Source organism: Zeus faber (genome assembly GCF_960531495.2).
Source record: "Zeus faber genome assembly, chromosome: 8".
In the NCBI taxonomy this organism is placed as follows: domain Eukaryota; kingdom Metazoa; phylum Chordata; class Actinopteri; order Zeiformes; family Zeidae; genus Zeus; species Zeus faber.
In genome coordinates this window covers 35,528-57,048 of record NC_137195.1, presented here as the reverse complement: position 1 = coordinate 57,048, position 21,521 = coordinate 35,528, and the positions used below count along the sequence as shown (strand labels likewise).

The 21,521-nt window shown below is 46.3% G+C and overlaps 1 protein-coding gene across 1 annotated transcript in view; it reads left to right on the top strand.

Moving 5' to 3' along the window:
* Positions 1 to 21,521, top strand: part of thbs3a (thrombospondin 3a) — a 62,506-nt gene that overhangs the window by 28,403 nt on the left and 12,582 nt on the right. Inside the window, exons 11-15 of the mRNA XM_080006069.1 lie at positions 7,446 to 7,598; positions 10,813 to 10,923; positions 11,150 to 11,257; positions 16,898 to 17,057; positions 20,114 to 20,232. Coding sequence (XP_079862195.1) covers positions 7,446 to 7,598; positions 10,813 to 10,923; positions 11,150 to 11,257; positions 16,898 to 17,057; positions 20,114 to 20,232 — 651 coding nt within the window. The remainder of the gene's footprint in view (positions 1 to 7,445; positions 7,599 to 10,812; positions 10,924 to 11,149; positions 11,258 to 16,897; positions 17,058 to 20,113; positions 20,233 to 21,521) is intronic.

Sequence of the window (21,521 nt, the reverse complement as noted above, 5' to 3'; positions counted from 1 at the left end):
CCACAGAGTACACCACATAGTACATGACAGAGTATAGTACACCACATAGTACATAACAGAGTACATGACAGAGTACACTGCATAGTACTTGACATAGTACACAACATAGTACATGACATAGTACGTGACAAAGTACACAAGAGAGTACACAACAGAGTACACGACAGAGTACACAACATAGTACATAACATAGTACACAATATAGTACATGACATAGTACACAACAGAGAACACGACATAGTACACTACAGAGTACACCACTGAGTACACCACTGAGTACACCACAGAGTACACAACAGAGTACATGACAGATTATAAAACAGTACACTACAGAGCAGGCGACAGAGTACACTACAGAGTACACTACAGAGTACATGACAGAGTGCACGACATAGTGCATTACAGAGTACACTACATTGTACACGACATAGTACACGACATAGTACACGACAGAGTACACAAAATAGTACACTACACAGTACACTACAGGGTACATGGCATAGTACACTATAGAGTACACTACAGAGTACACTACAGAGTACACGACAGAGTACGACGGAGAACACATGGTACACTACAGAATAGAAAACAGAGTACAGGTGCACATTACACATTAAATTAAACAATACACTGACAATACACAATACACTAAGGATTCATAACTAGTATGTCTTGTTTTATAATTAGTATGTCTAGTTTTAAACCTAGTATGTCTAGTTTTATAACTAGTTTGTCTAGTTTTATAACAAGTATGTCTAGTTGTATAACTAGTATGACTTGTTTTATAACTTCTTTGTCTAGTTTTATAACTAGTTTGTCTAGTTTTATAACTAGTATGTCTAGATTTATAACTACTTTGTCTAGTGTTATAACTTGTATGTCTAGTTTTATAATTAGTTTGTCTAGTGTTATAACTAGTATGTCTAGTTTCATAACTACTTTGTCTAGTGTTATAACTAGTATGTCTCGTTTTGTAATTAGTTTGTCTAGTTTTATAACTAGTATGTTTGGTTTATAACTAGTATGTCTAGTTTTATAACTTGCATGTTGAGTTTTATAACCAGCATGTCTAGTATTATAACTAGTATGTCTAATATTATAAGTAGTATGACTCGTTTTACAACTAGTCTGTCTATTTTTTTAGCTTGTATGACTCATTTTATAACTAGTATGACTTGTTTTATAACTAGTCTGTCTAGTTTTTACACGACAGAGTACATAACGTAGTTCATGACAGAGTACACACAGAGTACACGACAGAGTACACAACATAGTACACAACAGAGTAAACAACAGAGTACATGAGAGAGTACACAACAGATTACACTACATAGTATACAACAGAGTACAAAACAGAGTACACTACGGAGTACAAGACAGAGTGCACGACAGAACACATGGTACACTACAGAATAGAAAACAGAGTACAGGTGCACATTACATATTAAATTAAACAATACACTGACAATACACAATACACTAAGGATTCATAACTAGTATGTCTAGTTTTATAACTAGTTTGTCTAGTTTTATAACTAGTATGTCTAGTTTTATAACTACTTTGTATAGTGTTATAACTAGTATGTCTAGTTTTATTATTAGTTTGTCTAGTGTTATAACTAGTATGTCTAGATTTATAACTACTTTGTCTAATGTTATAACTAGTATGTCTAGTTTTATTATTAGTTTGTCTAGTGTTGTAACTAGTTTGTCTAGCTTCATAACTACTTTGTCTAGTGTTATAACTAGTATGTCTCGTTTTATAATTAGTTTGTCTAGTTTTATAACTAGTATGTTTAGTTTATAACTAGTATGTCTAGTTGTATAACTTGCATGTCTAGTATTATAACTAGTATGACTCGTTTTATAACTAGTCTGTCTAGTTTTTTAGCTGGTATGACTCATTTTATAAATAGTTTGTCTTGTTTTTACACGACAGAGTACATAACGTAGTTCATGACAAAGTACACAACAGAGTACATGACAGAGTACACGACAGAGTACACTGCAGAGTGCATGACAGAGTGCATTACAGTGGACAGTACAGAGTCCACGGCATAGTACACGACAGAGTACACTATAGAGTACACAATAGAGTACACGATAGAGTACACTACAGAGCACATGACAGAGTGCATTACAGAGTACACTACAGAGTACACAACATATTCCACTATAGAGTTCACGACAGAGTACATGACAGAGTACATGACAGAGTACACGACAGAGTACACAACAAGGTACACGACATAGTACACTAAAGAGTACACTACAGAGTACAAAACAGTACACTAGAGAGTACACGCAGAGTACATGACAGAGTACCCGACAGGGTACACTACATTGTACACAACTGAGTACACTACAGAGTCCAATACGGTTTACATGACAGAGTGAATTACAGAGTACATGACAGTGTACAAAACACTTCACTATAGAGTACACAACAGAGTACAAGACAGAGTACATGACAGAGTACACTACAGAGTACACAGCAGAGTTCATGACAGAGTACACAACAGAGTACGGGACAGAGTACATGACAGAGTGCATTACAGAGTACACAACATAGTACACTACGGAGTACACTACAGAGTACACTACAGAGTACATGACAGAGTACATGACAGAGTACACTACAGAGTACACAGCAGAGTTCATGACAGAGTACACAACAGAGTACGGGACAGAGTACATGACAGAGTGCATTACAGAGTACACAACATAGTACACTACGGAGTACACTACAGAGTACACTACAGAGTACATGACAGAGTGCACGGCAGTGCATTACAAAGTTCACGACAGAGTACACGGCAGAATACACAACAGAGTACACGACAAGGTACATGACAAGGTACACAACATAGTACACGACATAGTACACTAAAGAGTACATTACAGAGTACAAAACAGTACACGACAGAGTACACGACAGAGTACACTACAGAGTTCAAGACACAGGACACGACAGAGTACACATAGAGTACACACAGAGTACACAACAGAGTACTCTACAGAGTACACTACAGGGTATAAAACAGCACACTACAGAGTACACACAGAGTACATGACAGAGTACACGACAGGGTACACTATATTGGACACAACTGAGTACAAGACAGAGTACACTACTGAGTACACTACAAAGTACACTACAAAGTACAATACAGATTACACGACAGAGTAAATTACAGAGTACACGACAGTGTACAAAACAGTCCCCTACAGAGTACACTACAGAGAACATGACAGAGTACATTGCAAAGTACACTACAGAGTACACTACAGAGAACATGATATAGTACAAGACAGAGTACACTACAGAATACCTTGCAGAGAACACTAAATAGTACACTAGTTTGTCTAATTTTATAATTAGTATGTCTAGTTTTTTAACTAGTATGTCTAGTTTTTTAACTTGTATGTCCAGCTTTATAACTACTTTGTCTATTTTATAACTAATATGTTTAGTTTTATGATTAGTTTGTCTTGTTTTATAACTAGTATGTCTAGTTTTTTAAATAGTTTGTCTATTTTTATCATGAGTATGTCTAGGTTAATAACTAGCATGTCTAGTATTATAACTAGTATGTTGAGTATTATAACTAGTCTGTCTAGTTTTTAAGTCGTATGACTAATTTTATAACTAGTATGTTGAGTATTATTACTAGTATGACTCATTTTAAAACTATTCTGTTTGGTTTTATAACTAGTATGACTCATTTTATAACTGGTCTGTCTAGTTCTATAACTAGTACGACTTATTTAATAACTAGTATATCTAGTTTTATATCTAGTATGTTAGTTTTATAACTAGTATGTTAGTTTTATAACTAGTATGTCTAGTTTTATAACTAGCATAACTTGTTTTATAACTAGTATGATTCGTTTTATTACTAGTGTGACTCATTTTATAACTAGTATGTCTAGTTTTCTAACTAGTATGTTAGTTTTCTAACTAGTATGTTTGTTTTCTAACTAGTATGTTAGTTTTCTAACTGCTATGTAAGTTTTCTAACAGCTATGTTATTTTTTTTTTAACTAGTATGTCTAGTTTTATAACTATGTTTGTTTTATACATTTACATTTACATTTAGTCATTTATCAGACGCTTTTATCCAAAGCGACTTACAAGGGAGAATAACATTCAAGCTACATTACGACGGAGACATTAGTGTAACAATAAATACTGCTAAGTAGGGCTAAGTAATTGTAGGTTAGGAGAGGAGGTACTCACTGAAGAGCTGGGTCTTCAAGTGCTTCTTAAAGACAGAGAGGGAGGTCCCTGCTCTGGTCATTTTTGGCAGCTCGTTCCACCAACGTGGAACTACAAATGAGAATAGCCTGGATTGCCGTGGCTGTATGGCCGGCAGAGCCAGGCCACGCTCATTTGACGAGCGCAGCATCCGGGGGGCAACATGTGCTCTTACAAGAGCATTTAAGTAGGTGGAGCATTCCCAGCAATCACTCTGTAGGCCAGCATCAGAGACTTGAACTTGATGCAAGCGGCTACAGGTAACCAGTGGAGCTGGATGAGCAGCGGAGTGACATGTGCCCTCTTTGGCTGGTTGAACACCAGTCGCGCCGCCGCATTCTGTATCATCTGCAGTGGCTTCACCGCACAGGCCGGCAAGCCTGTTAAGAGGGCGTTGCAGTAGTCGAGACGGGACATCACCAAGGTTTGTAACAGCAGTTGAGTAGCATATTGGGTCAGGTACGGCCTGACTTTTCGGATGTTGAGTAGTGCGAAGCGGCAGGACCGGGAGACGGCGGCAACATGGTCCGAGAATGTCAGTTGGTCATCAATAATGACACCAAGATTCCTTGCAGCCTTGGTAGGAACAAGAGATAGAGAGTCGATTTTAATATCAATGTTGTGATAAATACCTTGTTTGGCCGGGAAGACCAGCAGTTCCGTTTTCGCCAGATTTAGTTGAAGATGATAATCCTTCATCCATGTGGATATGTCAGCGAGACAATCCGAGATCCGCGTCGAGACAGTGGGGTCGTCGGGCGGGAAGGACAGATAGAGTTGAGTATCATCCGCATAGCAGTGATATGAAAAACCATGTGAGCGGATGATTGGGCCCAGTGAGGTGGTGTATATGGCAAAGAGGAGGGGTCCTAGTTCCGAGCCTTGGGGCACCCCTGTGGTGAGGTTGTGAGGCACAGACAGCTGGCCTCGCCATGTCACACTGAACGAGCGCCCAGTAAGGTAAGATTCGAACCAGGAAAGTGCACTGCCCGTTATGCCCATACTTGAGAGTATGGACAGGAGTATGCTGTGGTTGACAGTGTCAAAAGCAGCTGATTAGTCTAGCAGAATGAGAACCGAGGATTTGGCAGCAGCTCTAGCAGTTTTTAAGGCCTCTGTCACAGACAACAGGGCTGTTTCGTTGGAGTGACCACTTTTGAAGCCAGATTGAAGTGTATCGAGAAGGTTGTTTCTTGACAGGTATTCTGTTACCTGTCTAGAGACCGCCCTCTCTAAGGTTTTGGAAAGGAATGGGAGGAGAGAGACTGGCCGATAGTTTTCTACTTGATTGGGATCGAGTGAGGGTTTTTTGAGCAGTGCTGCGACCCGAGCCGCTTTGAAAGCGGAAGGGAAAGTGCCGGAAGTTAGGGAAGAATTAATCATATGTGTGATTGCCAGGGTGATAGTCGTGATATGGAAGGAGGTTAGATGGGATCGGATCTAGCGGACAGGTAGTAGGACGGCTACATGTTAGTAGTTTAGATACCTCACTTTCAGCGAGGGGGGTGAAACCAGGGAACGATGAGCCTAGGGCTGGAGAAGACAGGTTGTGAGTGAGTTGTTTAGTGAATTGGCTGCTGATGGCTGCCACTTTGTTAGTAAAAAAGGAGGCAAGGCAGTCAGCAGTGAGGTTTGTAGCTGGGGGAGGTGGTGGATGGTAAAGCAGAGACTTGAAGGTGGCGAATAACTTACGTGTGTCTGTGGCACCGTTGATCCTATAGTTGAAGAAGGCCTTCTTAGCAGCAGTGACGCTGGAAGAGAAGGAGGACAGCAGTGTCTGGTAGCTTGCAAGATCCTCAATTGTTTTGTATTTGTGCCATTTCCTCTCGGCTGCTCTGAGGTCAGTGCGCGTTGTCTGGAGGGTGTCAGTCAGCCAAGGGTGCGACTGGGTTGATCTAGCAGGTCTGGTGGATAGTGGACACAGGCTATCCAGACATGAGCTCAAGGTGGAGCAGAGAGAGTCCGTGGCATCATTAACCTGCAGAGAAGCGAAAGTGCCGTGGGGTGGAAGAGAAGAGCACAGAGGAGAAGTAGGTGGGAGACAGGTTGCGGAGATTGCGGCCGATAGTAACCATGGGTGGGGAGGTTGGGGGTTGTTTTGGTAGCTGGACATTAAAGTGGATGAAAAAAGTGGTCAGAGAGATGAAGAGGAGTGACCCTTAGGTTGTCCGTGCTGCAGCTCCGAGCAAGAATGAGATCAAGCTCTTTGCCAGCCTTGTGAGTCGGTGTAGTCGGGACCTGTCTTAGGTCGAATGAGCGAACCAAAGACAGGAAGTCAGCCGAGCTCGCACTGTCCAAGTGGATGTTCATGTCTCCGAGGACGAGCATGGGACACTCATGCTCAGGAATTGATGACAGCAGGGTGTCAAGCTCATGTAGGAAGTCACCTAGTTGTCCTGGTGGACGGTAGATGACGACCACATAGGCTTTCACCGGAGCAGTCACGAAGACGGCGTGATATTCAAAGGAGGCAAAGTTGTTTAAAGGTAGCAGTGGATTAAATTTCCATGTGTTGGAAATTAGCAGGCCAGTCCCACCACCACAGCCAGATGGTCTGGGTGTGTGGGAGAATGTGTAGATTGTGGAGAGTGCAGCCGGGGTTGCGCTATCTTCCGGTTTAATCCATGTCTCAGTGAGAGCAAGGAGCTCCAAGGAGAGGTAGTTGGCATGACCAGAAATGAAGTCTGCCTTGTTAACTGCAGATCGACAATTCCACAATTCCACAATTTATAACTAGTATGTCTAGTTTTATAACTAGTATGTCTAGTTTTCTAACTGGTATGTTCATTTTTTAACTAGTGTGTCTAGTTTTATAACTAGTATGACTTGTTTAAAAATGAAAAATTGTCACACCACATCAACAGTGAACTATTGTGCTCCATACAAATAAACAATTTCTTCTAATAACTATAATTCAATACAATAATAAAGTTAAATAATTAATAATTAATTATAAGTAATTATTAATTAATTAATATAATTAATTATAATATAATTGTATTATATATAATTATAATAATATATATATATATATATACCATATAAAATAATATTATGTATAACTTATTCATGTTAAACTGTACATGAGTCTTCCATTGCAGTTTCTATATTCTATAAGCATGGCGCTCCTGACCAAACACAACATTCAGATTAACGTGCTTCTCTGCTCTCCCCCTCCTTTTCTCAGGGTTCCTATAAATGTGGAGGCTGTAAGCCTGGTTTCCATGGTAACCTGTCATCGGGCTGCCTGCCTAAGACCTCCTGTTCTGCTCTGACCTTTGACCCCTGTGACGTCCACGCCCACTGCGTCCTGGAGCGCAGCGGAGAGGTCGCCTGTGCCGTGAGTCCCCTACCTTATCTGAGAGAAAGCGACAGTAAGATCTAACCTTATCTGAGAGAGGGCGACACTAAGATCTTCCCTTATCTAAGAGAGAGCAACAGTAAGATCTAACCTTATCTGAGAGAGAGCGACAGTAAGATCTAGCCTTATCTGAGAGAGGGCGACACTAAGATCTTACCTTATCTGAGAGAGAGCGACAGTAAGATCTAACCTTATCTTCTTCTTCTTTCGTATATCATCAGATGGCCAACTCAGTGTCATATAGCCACGCCCTCGTCTCCAGTCCTAGGTCAAAAAGGCCAGCTTCTGAGGGTGGGCTGTATAGGGGGCAGCTGGTGATTATGTGCTCGGCAGTCTGTTCAGGTTCGCCACACTCGCATGACGCACTGTCGGATAGGCCCCACTTCTTTAGAGAGGACTTGAAGCGCCCGACGCCAGTACGCAGGCGGTTCAGCGAGGTCCATAGGTGGCGTGGCATGTCTTCTCCTTTTACACCTCCTCCTGGGTCCCGGATGTATCGTTGGATGCGGGAGGGCGCAGCTGACTCCCACGATTGTCTCCAGGATGCTGCCAGCCAGGCGTCCTTGGACAAGTCGTCAGGGATCGACTGTAGCATCTCTTGTGCTGCCTTGTTGTAGGGATGGCGAGACTTGAGCCTGCATGGTGGTGCCGGTGTTGTTGTGGCTTTGTGTAGGATGTGCCAGTCGTTCTTCTGGGCTTTCTTTGCCAGGGCGAGGGTAGCTGCTTCCCGTCGGAGACTGGGTGGGGCGATACCAGCTAGGACTGGCAGGTAGGACACAGGGGTGGGTTTCAGACAACCAGTTACTATCCGGAGGGCGCTGTTGATGACAGTATCCACCTTGTTCGCATGTGGACTTCTGCTCCAGGCAGGGGCACAGTATTCCGCTACGGGTAGGACCAGGGCTTGCGTGGATATGCGTAGGGTCTGGGGGGAAGCTCCCCAAGTCGAGCCTGCAAGGCGGCGGATGAGCGAGACCCTTGCGGTTGTCTTGGCCTTCACTTCATCCAGGTGCTGCTTGTAGGACAGCGTCCGGTCCAAGCATACGCCGAGGTACTTGGGGGCTTGCTGGAACTCCAGGCGGATGTTGCCAACATGCACGTCCAGTTCCCTTCTTGCCTCCCGGTTGTAGAGGTGGTAAGCTGCAGACACTGTTTTGCCCATGCTGAGCTGAAGGTGCCACTTCTGGAGGTAGTCTGCCAGGATGCCCATGTCTCGGTTGAGGCCTTCTTCCATAGTGTTCCATGTTGGGCATCGAAGCATGATCGTCGTCAGGTCGTCCGCATAGCCGTACTTCTTGGATGTTGCGTCTGGCAGGTCGTGAATATAGATGTTAAATAACATTGGTGAGAGGACAGAGCCTTGCGGGACACCGTTCTTCAGCCTTCTGAGCCTGCTGGTCTGGCCATCGCTGGTTTGTAGGATGAAGCTATGGTTAGATAGCATCTCCATAATAAATCTCACCATGTGCCGGTCCGGGATTGTTCTCAACAGTTTCAGGTGTAGTCCACGGTGCCACACGGTGTCATAAGCGGCTGTCAGGTCCAGGAATACTACTCCAGCTTTCTCATTATCTTGGAAGCTGTCCTCGATGTCCTGGGTGAGTAGCGTTACCTGGTCCACCGTTGACCTGCCTCTGCGGAAGCCGGCTTGTTCCGGTGGGAGTTGAGGGTCCACCACTGGCTCAATGCGGCTATGGATCAGCCTCTCCAGAATCTTGTACGGGACACAGAGCAGGGATATGGGCCTGTAGGACTTCGGGTCTTCGGCGGGTTTGTTCGGCTTTGGCAAGGCTATGATGGAAGCACGGCGCCAGATCTTCGGGAGCTTGGACCTCCGGAAGCATGATGAGAAGAATGTGCGTAGCCATTGAGATGTTCTTTCACTTTGGTGCATAACAAACTCTGGGTGGATATTGTCTCGACCTGGTGATTTGCCCAGCTTCAGTTTTTTAATTGCTGCCTTTAGCTCGGCTGCTGTGAAGTCTCCTGAGAGATTAGCATCAGCGCTGGCTGCTCTGGAGAGGGATGATACCTCACACGATGTCAGTCGTGCGAAGTTTTTGTCCGCATCAGGGAAGCGACCATTTTTCAGGAGCTGGGAAGCAATAGCATCTGCAGTCACTGGACACCTACGAGGTGTTGTTTTTCTCCCTGAAAGCAAGTTGATGGTCTGCCACGCCTTCCGGCTGGAGTGGGTGAAGATCTTACCTTATCTGAGAGAGAGCGACAGTAAGATCTTACCTTATCTGACAGGGAGCGGCAGTAAGATCTAACCTTATCTGAGAGAGAGCGACAGTAAGATCTAACCTTATCTGAGAGAGAGCGACAGTACGATCTTACCTTATCTGACAGGGAGCAACATTAAGATCTAACCTTATCTGAGAGAGAGCGACAGTAAGACCTAACCTTATCTGAGAGAGGGCGACACTAAGATCTTACCTTATCTAAGAGAGAGCGACGGTAAGATCTTACCTTATCTGACAGGGAGCGACATTAAGATCTAACCTTATCTGAGAGAGAGCGACAGTAAGATCTAACCTTATCTGAGAGAGGGCGAAACTAAGATCTTACTTTATCTGAGAGAGAGCGACAGTACGATCTTACCTTATCTGACAGAGAGCAACAGTAAGATCTAACCTTATCTGAGAGAGAGCGACAGTAAGATCTAACCTTATCTGAGAGAGAGCGACAGTAAGATCTAACCTTATCTGAGAGAGGGCGACACTAAGATCTTACCTTATCTGAGAGAGAGCGACAGTAAGATCTTACCTTATCTGACAGGGAGCGACAGTAAGATCTAACCTTATCTGAGAGAGAGCGACAGTAAGATCTAACCTTATCTGAGAGAGCGACAGTAAGATCTTACCTTATCTGAGAGAGAGCGACAGTAAGATCTAACCTTATCTGAGAGAGAGCGACAGCAAGATCTAAGCTTATCTGAGAGAGGGCGACAGTAAGATCTAAGCTTATCTGAGAGAGGGCGACAGTAAGATCTAACCTTATCTGAGAGAGGGCGACAGTAAGATCTAACCTTATCTGAGAGAGAGCGACAGTAAGATCTAACCTTATCTGAGAGAGGGCGACAGTAAGATCTAACCTTATCTGAGAGAGAGCGACAGTAAGATCTTACCTTATCTGAGAGAGAGCGTGTGTGTGTGTGTGTGTGTGTGTGTGTGTGTGTGTGTGCGCGCAGTGTAACGTGGGCTGGGCAGGAAACGGTAACACCTGCGGCATCGACTCGGACTTGGACGGATTCCCAGACCGAGCACTGCCGTGCACGGACACACACAAGCACTGCAGGCAGGTATGTGCACACACACACACACACACACACTCACACACTCACACACACACTCACACACACACAGGTATCCCTGCAAGCATTTCAACAAGGCTTCCACCATGGAAGGAAACCTTCCTTAAATTACGGTTTTTACTTCCTGCTGTTCCTCCTTTTACTTCCTTTTGTCTCTCCTTCCACTTCCTGTTGTTCCTTCCACTTCCTGGTGCCTCCCCCACCCTCCCCCCAGGACAACTGCCTGAAGACTCCGAACTCGGGACAAGAAGATGCAGACGGAGACGGGATCGGAGACCAGTGCGACGAGGACGCTGATGGAGACGGTATCAAGAACGTAGAGGTGAAGAGGGAGGGGGAGATTTATTCTAAATCATTTCATACAGCAGCAATCATCCTAGACCCCCCCCCCCCCACACACACACACCGTACCTTATTTAAAAGTGTCCAAGTTCCTGATTGGGTTCAGGTGCTGTCCCCTAGGCCCTGAACCCACCGCTCCAGCAGCCCCTGGAGACCCTGCAGACACTGAACCCACGACTCCAGCAGCCCCTGGAGACCCTGCAGACCCTGTACCCACTGCTCCAGCAGCCCCTGGAGACCCTGCAGACCCTCTACCCACTGCTCCAGTAGCCCCTGGAGATCCCCCAGACCCTGAACCCACCGCTCTAGCAGCCCAAATATTCCCTGTAGCCGAGGACACAGAACAAACAGCTGCTGCATCGTTTCCCTCTCAGAGAAGAAGATGCATCCACCCCTGAGCTGGGATCCAGGTGCCAGATACCGCCCTGTGTACAATCCTCCACTGGAGGTCCCTGTTTGTTTGTCAACAGTTGGGGTCGTACAGGGATCGCCAGCGTCTTTTAGGGGAAGATCCTGGATCAAAGAAGCGTGTCCACCTGGACACTCACCTGGCTGAAACCTGGATCCATGTCTGTCTGCAGCTGTAAGTTCAGACAGACAGGCGGATGAAGCTGTAGAGGTGCGTTCTGGTCCAGGGCCAGGGAATGAGAGAGAGGTGGTAGGAGGAGGCAAAACAGCTCCGGTTGGTGTATATTTATTCACTAGATTCAAACAAAAGGTGGCACGTGGGCCAAAAGGACAACTTAAGGCTCACAGGCAAATAATGAAACCGTCCATAATGCTGGACGGCCGACACCCGCCCCCCTGGAGCAGGGAGGAAGTTGGCTGGTGCCCGGCCTGTGGATCACCTGGAAGTTGAAGGGTTGTAGGGCCAGGTGATGCGCGCATCTGTGTCTTTCATATGGAAGAAGAACAATCTTTATTTGTCACACAGCACTACAACACATGCTTGCACACACACATGCTTTTGGATGGTGGACAGTGAAATGGCTCCTCTGCATTTAACCCATCCTGGCTTGTCCTTCCTCTGGGGCCACAGCCAGGAGCAGTGGGCAGCATACGTTGCCACCCGCCCAGGTGATGAGTGTCCATCGCTGGTCAGACGATGATGTGTGCATGTTTTTGAGGGGGGTCCTTACTGACGTGAGTTGGCGGAAACCCCATGTGAGCACGGGGAGAACATGCAAACTCCACACAGAAAGGCTCCTACTTAGGGGGTAACTCGCCGGAGCACGGTGCCAACAGCGCCCCACGGGGAATTGAACCCAGGACCTTCTTGCTGTGAGGTAGCAGTGCAATGCACTACGCCACCGTGCCACATATGTTGAAGGGTGGATATGGTGGATATGGTGGAGCCATTGTAGTGGGGTGAATCCAGGAGGTAATAGCAGAGGGTGGTGACCACCCACTTTATCGCCAGACATTCTTTCTCTACGGTGCTGTATTGCTGACCTCGTCTCTCGCTCTGCAAGCTTGTGGTCCACATCCTCCAACTCCTGGGACAGAACAGCCCCAAGCCCCTTGTCCACCGGTCCGTCTGCAGATAAAAAGGAAGAGAAAAGTTGGGGTATGCAGTTCAGGCTCCCCAGAGAGCTGCCTTTAATCTAACAAGTGCCTGCTGACACGGCTCTGACCACTGGACCGGATCTGGAGCACCTTTGTAAGTTAGGGCGGTCAAGGGGCTGGACAGTGCCGCATGTTCTCTCTCTCAAGTCTCTTATAGTACCCGAACAGCCCCAAAAAATGCTTTACCTCCTTCTTAGTCTTGGGTCTTGGCGTGTTCGCAACCGCAGCGGTCCTATCCAACTGCGGTCAGGTTAGGCCCCGCCTCAAGTGGTACCCCAGATACCATACCTCTTTCTGCCCAACCGCACACTTCTTTGGGTTGGTGGGGGGCCCCGTGCGCCTCAGGGAATTTAGCACCGCGTCCACATGCTGCAGATGCCGCTCCCATGTATCTCTGAATAATCATGTAATCTAAGTATGCAGCAGCAAATGCTGCATGTGGATGCAGGACGCGGTCCATGAGTCTCTGAAAGGTCGCGGGGGCACCAAACAACTCGAACGTATGCGTAACTGATAAAGGCCTTGCGGAGTGCAGAAGGCAGATTTTTCCTTGGACTGCTGGGATGAGGGAATCTGCCAGTCGCCCTTGCTTAAATCCAGCGTCGTAAAAAATGAGCCTCACCTAACCGGTCGAGATGCTCGTCCAACTTTGACACCACGTTCACCTTCTGGCAATCTACGCAGGACCGCACCGACACATCTTGCTTACCCACTAGCACAATGGGGCTGGACCATTTGCTTGTAGATTCTTCTATTACCCCCATGCCCAGCATGGCCTCTAATTCTGCTTGCACTATTTTTCGCTTGTTTTTGGGCAGGCGATACGGCCGGGAGCGCACCTTCGCCCCCGGGTTCGTCTCCACATGGTGGAGTATGAAGGGCGTACGGCCAGGCAGGGGAGAGAACACGTCGGCAAAGGGCCACTGCAGCTCTGCGATGTCTGCGGCGAGAGAGATGGTCACTCAAGAGGGCCACAGTGCGATCTGCCGGCTTTGGAACCTCTGTCCCCAACTTGTCCCTCTAAATTGTCGCTGTGGCCAATGCTACAAGCACACCCTCCCTCCATTCTTTTAGGAGGTTTAGGTGGTAAATTTGTGAACACCCCCCCCCTCTGTCTGTGCGTTCGACTTCATAATCTACCTCCCCCACGCGTCATGTGCCACTGCCACTTTGTCAGTTATTTCGAGCTGGACGTAGGGAGCATGACCAACACCTTGTCTCCGGGTGAGAATTGTCTTAAACGAGCCCCCCTGTCATACAGGCGGTGCTGACGTTCCTGGGCCTGGAGCAAGTTCTCCCGTGCTTCCTGCCTGTGTAGCCTTGCTCTCGTTTTTACTGGTGCTGGGGCCTTCCTGCCAGTTTTCCTTAATCAGGTAGAGCACCCCTTGAGGTCTCCTGCCAATCAGTAGCTCAAAGGGGGAAAATCCGTGGAGGACTGGGGAACCTCCCGCACCGCGAACAACAGGGGGTTCAGCCATGTGTCCCAATTTTGGCTGTCATTGCGGATGAACTTCCGGATCATGTTTTTCAACGTTTTGTTGAAGCACTCGACCACGCCGTCCATCTGCGGATGGTAAATGCTGGCTTAAGCTGAGACTGTGGGTGACATAAACAAAGTGCCCTGGTCGGTCAGGATTTCCTTCAGAATCACAACCCGGAAGATGACCTGAAACAGCGCCTGCGCCACATTTTTGGCCATAATACTGTGCAGCAGCACTGCTTCTGGCTATCGGGTCGTGTAGTCCACTAGGACTAACACGAATCGATAGCCCCAAGCACTGCAGTCTAATGGCCAGATATCATAGCGATTCTCTCGAACGGCATCTTGACTTAGGGGAGGGGCCTCAATGGCGCTATGGGAATAGCCGGTGGATTCACCAGCTGACACTCATGACAGGCATCACGGCGCCGCTGCATGTCCACCTAGATGCCCGGCCAATAGAAATGGGCCATTATCCACTCAAGTGTTTTCTTGTGTCCTAAATCACTGGCCATCGGGTTATAATGAGCTTAGAAGACTGAACCCAGACGGCTTTTGGGGACTAATATACTGTATATTAGTCTCTAAATCTCTCGATATTATCTATCCCTATCCCTAATCACCGCGGTGAGTGAGCGAAACATCCTGGCGCACCAACACACCATCGATTTTATCAACCCGCTTAAAAGGCCTTGCGAGGCGTATCGTCCAGCGATTCTTCCAGAGGAAAATCCTCTATGGGATAGGCTGGGGGTTCCGGGGAAGTTTCCACCTGCCCCCCCCCCCCCCGCTTTGGTGACCTCTGCTTGTGTGACCTCTGCGTCGCTGTGCACCGCGCAACACTCGCATACAACTACCGACCGTGAGTGGACCACCCTGCTTCTCTCATTAAGACATCGAAACCCAGCCAATTTGTACCCGAAATCTGGGGGTGTGACAGGCGGGAACTAACTGCAGCCTTTACCATATGCTTTTTTCCCTTATAGCGAATTTCGGGCCTCACTATTGGATATGTGGGAATATCCCCATGCACACAACAATAATCCACCCAAGATGCCTCTACCAAAGCCCCGGGTCGAATCAGGTGTTGCCAAATCATCGTCTGCGAAGAGCCCAAGTCCAGCAAAGCAAGATGTCTACCCCCTTGTAACCTTACCGACACACAGTAGGCCCCTTCTGGACCATGGAGGATTCCGGCGGTTCGGCCACGCAAACGACCTGGCCAACATCCATGATTGGGCAGTCCTGGAAGTAGTGGTCAGGTTGCCCGCATCGCCAGCATACCTGCCCAGGTATATATTTCCACAATATCCCGCCAGCACGCCGTCCTTCACTGCGTGGACAACAAACTCTATATTATTTCCTGGTTTAGGATCGGAGCAATCAACGGAATCCCTCCGTTGATTCGCCCGATCTGCAGCATCTGAGCGGCCCCGGGATGGAGCCTGCACCACCTGTCTGCAGTGGTCTTGGCCACTACCCCTTGGCCCGCCACAGAAGCTCTATGTGGTTCCTCACCGGTCCTATCCAGACTAAAATCGAATGTACAGTTCTACTCCCCCCATCACAATATAATCGCTCTGATCTCCCTGCCGCAATGTTTTCTTTCGTTTTAAAAAAAAAAACATTGTCTGTGAGCCTAGATTCAGAGCATATACCCAGGAGTATGGCTGTATGCTGCCCACTGCTCCTGGCTGCCCAGGATGGGTTCAGTAGGGAAAACAAGTTTCCCCGACCACCATTTTCCATCTGTGTGTGTTGGTCGCTATCGCCACATGGGTGCATATTTTTGTAGTGTGTGTGCTGTGTGACAAATAAAGACTGTTCTCTTCTATTCATTAATCAATCAAAAGGTAAGACCTCCCACCTTAGCCCTGACCATATCAGTTCTACCTGGTCCTACCTGTTCTATCTCAGTGCTGGTTAGAACCCTGATGTCGGACCCTAGTGAGAAGAGGATCGTTGTCCCTGCGCTGAAGTTGGCTTCTGCTCCGCCCACCACCTGTCCCAGTCTACCTCATTATCTGCATCACTGTGTGGTTCCTGCACAAATTCGATGTCCAACTTGGGCTACTACTGCTGATACAATCCAGCAGGCACTTTTTGGTCTTTTCATGCCCTTTCCATAGTTTGCCAGATTCACTTTCCTGTGAGCTGCCACATTTTTTTCTAACCTCTTCTTCTCATCTTACTATACTGAGAATCACATTGAATTAGACTTAATGTTTAACCTAAAGCAGGAACCGACCTCCTCGCTGCCTTTGACTCTTAACGTCTTAGAAAAACACAAGATTGAAGGGGGGATGTCAATACATCACAGTATTAGAATATTTTTCCCACGATATTGTATCGATACTCAGATGCCAAGAATCAATTTGTATTTTATATTTAGTGCCATGAGATAGAAGCCAAGTCCAAACTGATGTGGAGACATTCAAAAATTCAGATTTTTTGCATCGCTTCTGAAGAAGGTCTGGGAGCTGCTGTATCTGGTGGCTTGCTTATCAATCACTGCTTATCAATCAGCGCTGATCAACCAGTGCTGATCAGTGGTGGTACTGGCTCCCATTACAGGACAATTGCAGACTGGTCCCCAACAAGGACCAGCAAAACTCGGACACAGACTCATTTGGAGATGCCTGCGACAACTGTCCCAACGTGTCTAACATCCAGCAGGACGACACGGACGCCAACGGGAAGGGCGATGCCTGTGACACGGACATCGACGGAGACGGTGAAATGTTTACATTACTATTATACTATTGTTCTATTGAACTATAATATACTATGGAGATAAGATGCAAGTTGCAGAGAGAGAAGAAATAAGGCATATAATAATCATAATTCTTATTATACATTTTGTATCACAACAAAGAAGGATAAGAAGGTGGGAGAAAAGGTGAATTTCAGACATTAAAAGGTAGGTTTGTATATTCACTAAATGCACAGTTAACTAGTACTGAGCCCAGTATGGTATCGACAGTAGCAGTTGGTATACAGTATTTGTTACAATACTGCAGTATTACTAATAAAATACAGTAATAGAGTTATATCAGCACTGAAATATGGCATCCAGTCAGTCAGTCCATAATAATACAGGTGCTCCTTACGTAACGACCAAGTTATATATATCTATATATGTGTGTGTGTATATATATATATGTGTATATGTGTTCTCCTCACTTAACGACCTGTTCAACGACCGTTCAGACCAGCTCTCTGACCAGTCTCGATTGTACACTGTGTACAATACAAAGCATCTCATCACCCTTTATATACTATATACACTTATATATACTATATATACATTACATTACATTTAGTCATTTATCAGACGCTTTTATCCAAAGCGACTTACAATTGTTCAAACACCGACGGACGCAGCCATCAGGAGCAATTAGGGGTTAAGTGTCTTGCTCAAGGACACTACAGCATGCTAGCAGGAGGAGCCTGGGATCCAACCAGCAACCTTTAGATCACTAGACCACCAGCTCTACCGCCTGAGCTACCACCCCCAGCTACCACCCCCATATACACACTATATATACTATTAATACTATATTCACTTTATAGACTGTATATATTATGTACACAATATACACTGTATACACTGTAAATACTATATACACTGTATACACTGTAAATACTATATACACTATATATACTATATACACTTTATACACTATATACATTATATAAACTATATACACTATATACACTATACTATATACACTATACTATATACACTATAGTACAGTATATATGCTATATAAAATGTAAACACTGTAAATATTATATACACTCCCATCACCTTTTTATAATAAGTCATAATAACTTATTGATCCTAATATGACATCAGTCAATAACAGTATTCATAAAAAGGTGATATTGTAATTGATCCTAATATAAATTCAGTCATAATAACAGTATTAATAATAAGGTGATATTATTATTGATCCTAATGTTACATCAGTCATAATTATCATCTTGGTATTAAAATGTCTCCAAGTTTATAATCCAAGTGGTTGCAGTACAATAAATATTTATAATCTGATGTCCGTCTGCGCTGTGGAGCCTGTGGCTGAAGGTGCCCTCTCTCTCCAGGATGTGAGGGTTTCTCCAGGATTAAGGGGGTCCTCTAGTATGAGTGGCATTCCCTAGGATGGGTTAGGTTCTTGAGGATGAGAGGGGTTCTCTAGGATTAAAGGGGTTCTCCAGTATGAGAGGTGTTCTCCAGCATGAGAGGGCTCCAGGATGGGTGGAGTTCTCGAGGACGAGAGGGGTTCTCCAGCATGAGAGGGATTCTCCAGGATGGGCGAGGTTCTCTTAACATGGTTGGGGTTCTCCAGGATGAGAGGGGTTCACCAGGATGAGAGGGGTTCTCCAGGATAAAGAGGTTCTCCAGGATGAGAGGGGTTTCAAGGATAAAGGGGTTATTCAGGATGAGAGGGGTTCTCCAGGATGAGAGGGGTTCTCCAGGATGGGTGGGGTTCTCCAGGATGAGAGGGGTTCACCAGGATGGGTGGGGTTCCACAGGATAAAGGTGTTCTCATGGATGGCTGGGGTTCTCCAGGACGGGTCGGGGTATTCTCCCTAGCCTAGAGTTCTCCTCCTAACCCTAGAGAAGAAAATCCTACGGCAGAGAAAAGAAGTGTGATGGCAGAGCCAGGAAGTGTGATGGTAGAGACAGGGAGTGTGATGGCAGAGGCAAGAAGTGTGATGGCAGATACAGGAAGTGTGATGGCAGAGACAGGAAGTGTGATGGCAGAGACAGAAAGTGTGATGGCAAAGACAGGAAGTGTGATGGCAGAGACAGGAAGTGTGATGGCAGAGACGGCAGCCCTTTCTCAATGTGCGTTCTTGTGAAACGTCATCAGTCGCAGCCCAAGTACTGTTCCAATTCAAAGTTCGCATCAAGCCACGTCCAGTCCAAATGCCCGGATGTGGACTTGCTCCGCCCATTTTATCGAGGATGCGTCGATGGTGACTTGTGTGGACTTGGGACAGACAAGTATCCCACAATGCATTTGGCCACCAAGCGGTGGTAATGGTATTGGTCCCCGGGAGTCTGAACTACCAAGTCTGCAAGTCCGGACTTCGCATACTTGGTATTGCGAAATGGCCAGCAAGTGTGATGGCAGAGACAGCAAGTCCTATGGCAGAGACAGGAAGTGTGATGGCAGGGACAGGAAGTCCAAAAGCAGAGACAGGAAGTCCTATAGCAGAGACAGGAAGTGTGATGGCAGAGACAGGAATTGTGATGGCAGAGACAGGAAGTGTGATGGCAGAGACAGGAAGTCCTATGGCAGAGGCCGGAGGACCTATGGCAGAGACAGGAAGTCTGGTGGCAGTGGCAAGAAGTGTGATGCAGATACATGAAGTCCTATGGCAAAGACAGGAAGTCCTATGGAAAAGACATGAAGTCCTATGACAGAGACAGAAAGAGTGATAGCAGAGAAAGAAAGAGTGATGGCAGAGACAGGAAGTGTGATGGCAGAGACAGGATGTCCAATGGCAGAGACAGGAAGTGTGATGGCAGAGACAGGAAATATGATGGCATAGATAGGAAGTGTGATGGCAGAGACAGGAAGTCCTATGGCAGAGAGAGGAAGTGTGATGGCAGGGACAGGAAGTCCTTTGGCAAAGACGGGAAGTGTGATGCAGAGACAAGAAGTGTGACACCAGTGCTTAGATTGGTGGAAGTGCTCTCTATGGGACCTGGAGGTCCTGGATGGACTGGTTCACTTGTTGGGAGGTTTAGGAGTCTACATCGTGTGTGTGTGTGTGCAGGTATCCCCAACGTCCTGGACAACTGTCCCAAGGTTCCAAACCCGATGCAGACCGACCGAGACAGAGATGGAGTCGGAGACGCCTGCGACAGCTGTCCAGAGCTCAGCAACCCCACGCAGGTATGAGCACCTCATTAGTACTCAGTCTCGCTCTCTCTCTCTTTCTCTCTCTGTCCCTCTCTCTCATTGTCTCTCTCTCTCTCTCAGTATCTCTCTCTCTGTCTCTCTCTCTCTCGCTCTCTCTCTTACTCTCTCTGTGGTGCATGCTGGGAGTTTGGTGTAGCGGAACGTGTGTGGTTAGAGCGTTTGTTTGCTGAGAGCGACACTGTCCCCCCCCAATAAACAGTTTTTGCTGTTTGTGTTATATGTAGTACACAGTTTATTTCTAGTTGTTGTTGTTTGTAGTTTAGTGTTAGTTGTCGGGCGGTGGAGGGGATGGCATCTAAGCGGGCACTGACCCTCTCCCTGCGCCGTGGTGCTAGAGTTCAACCAGACCCGTCGGTCAGGGTTTGGGAGGTTCTCCTGGCCATAGGGGAGGATCTCCCGCCGTAGGGGAGGTTCTCCTGACCATGGAGGAGGTTCTTCTGGCCATGGAGGAGGTTCTCCTGGCCATGGGGGAGGTTCTCCTGGCCATGGAGGAGGTTCTCCTGGCCATGGGGGAGGTTTTTCTGGCCGTCTCACCTTAAGCTGAAGCAAGTGCAGTCTCTCAGGAGACAACTGTTAATGTTTTTAACTCCCCCCACACAGTCACTGGAGGCGTCTTTTAGGGTTCAACTAGACGAGGGTTATTATATTGTGTATGTCAATGCCTGCGCAGGGCAACAGGCGGGTGGCCAGGAGATGTGAGTACACACCGCTGGTTCCCCAGGTTCCTGAACATGACCATCATATGGATTCTGGTTCTGACTCAGATGTTGTATCAGTAACAGACTAACAACCTGTTATTGGAGATCGGTACAGGCTACAGGAAATTAACAACTTTCTTGACAAAACCTTTGGAAAATCTGTTAAATTCGGCGATTATTTTCCGGATACTGAAATATGTATCAAATCTGTTAATGCTTTGCAGAAGTTAGCTGTGATTTGCTTGATGAAAAGAAAAGGTATCGCTTAAGAAAGCATGTCACCGCTATAAGAAAAGGCTTGTGTGTCAAAAAGAGGGAAGAAAATAAATTAAAAAAAAGAAATAAGTGACTGAATGTTTGAGTTTCTCTGGGTGTTTCTTTCTTCAGTCGTCATGCACAGTTTGAGGTTTGGGACTCTTAACATCAATGGTGGAAGGGATATACATAAGAAGGCTGTAGTATCTGAATATAGCATTCAGAAAAATGAGATCTTTGTACAAGAAACAAACAGTGACGTGGTGAATGAGGTAGACTGGGGTTTGGGGTGGAAGGAGATGTTCTCCC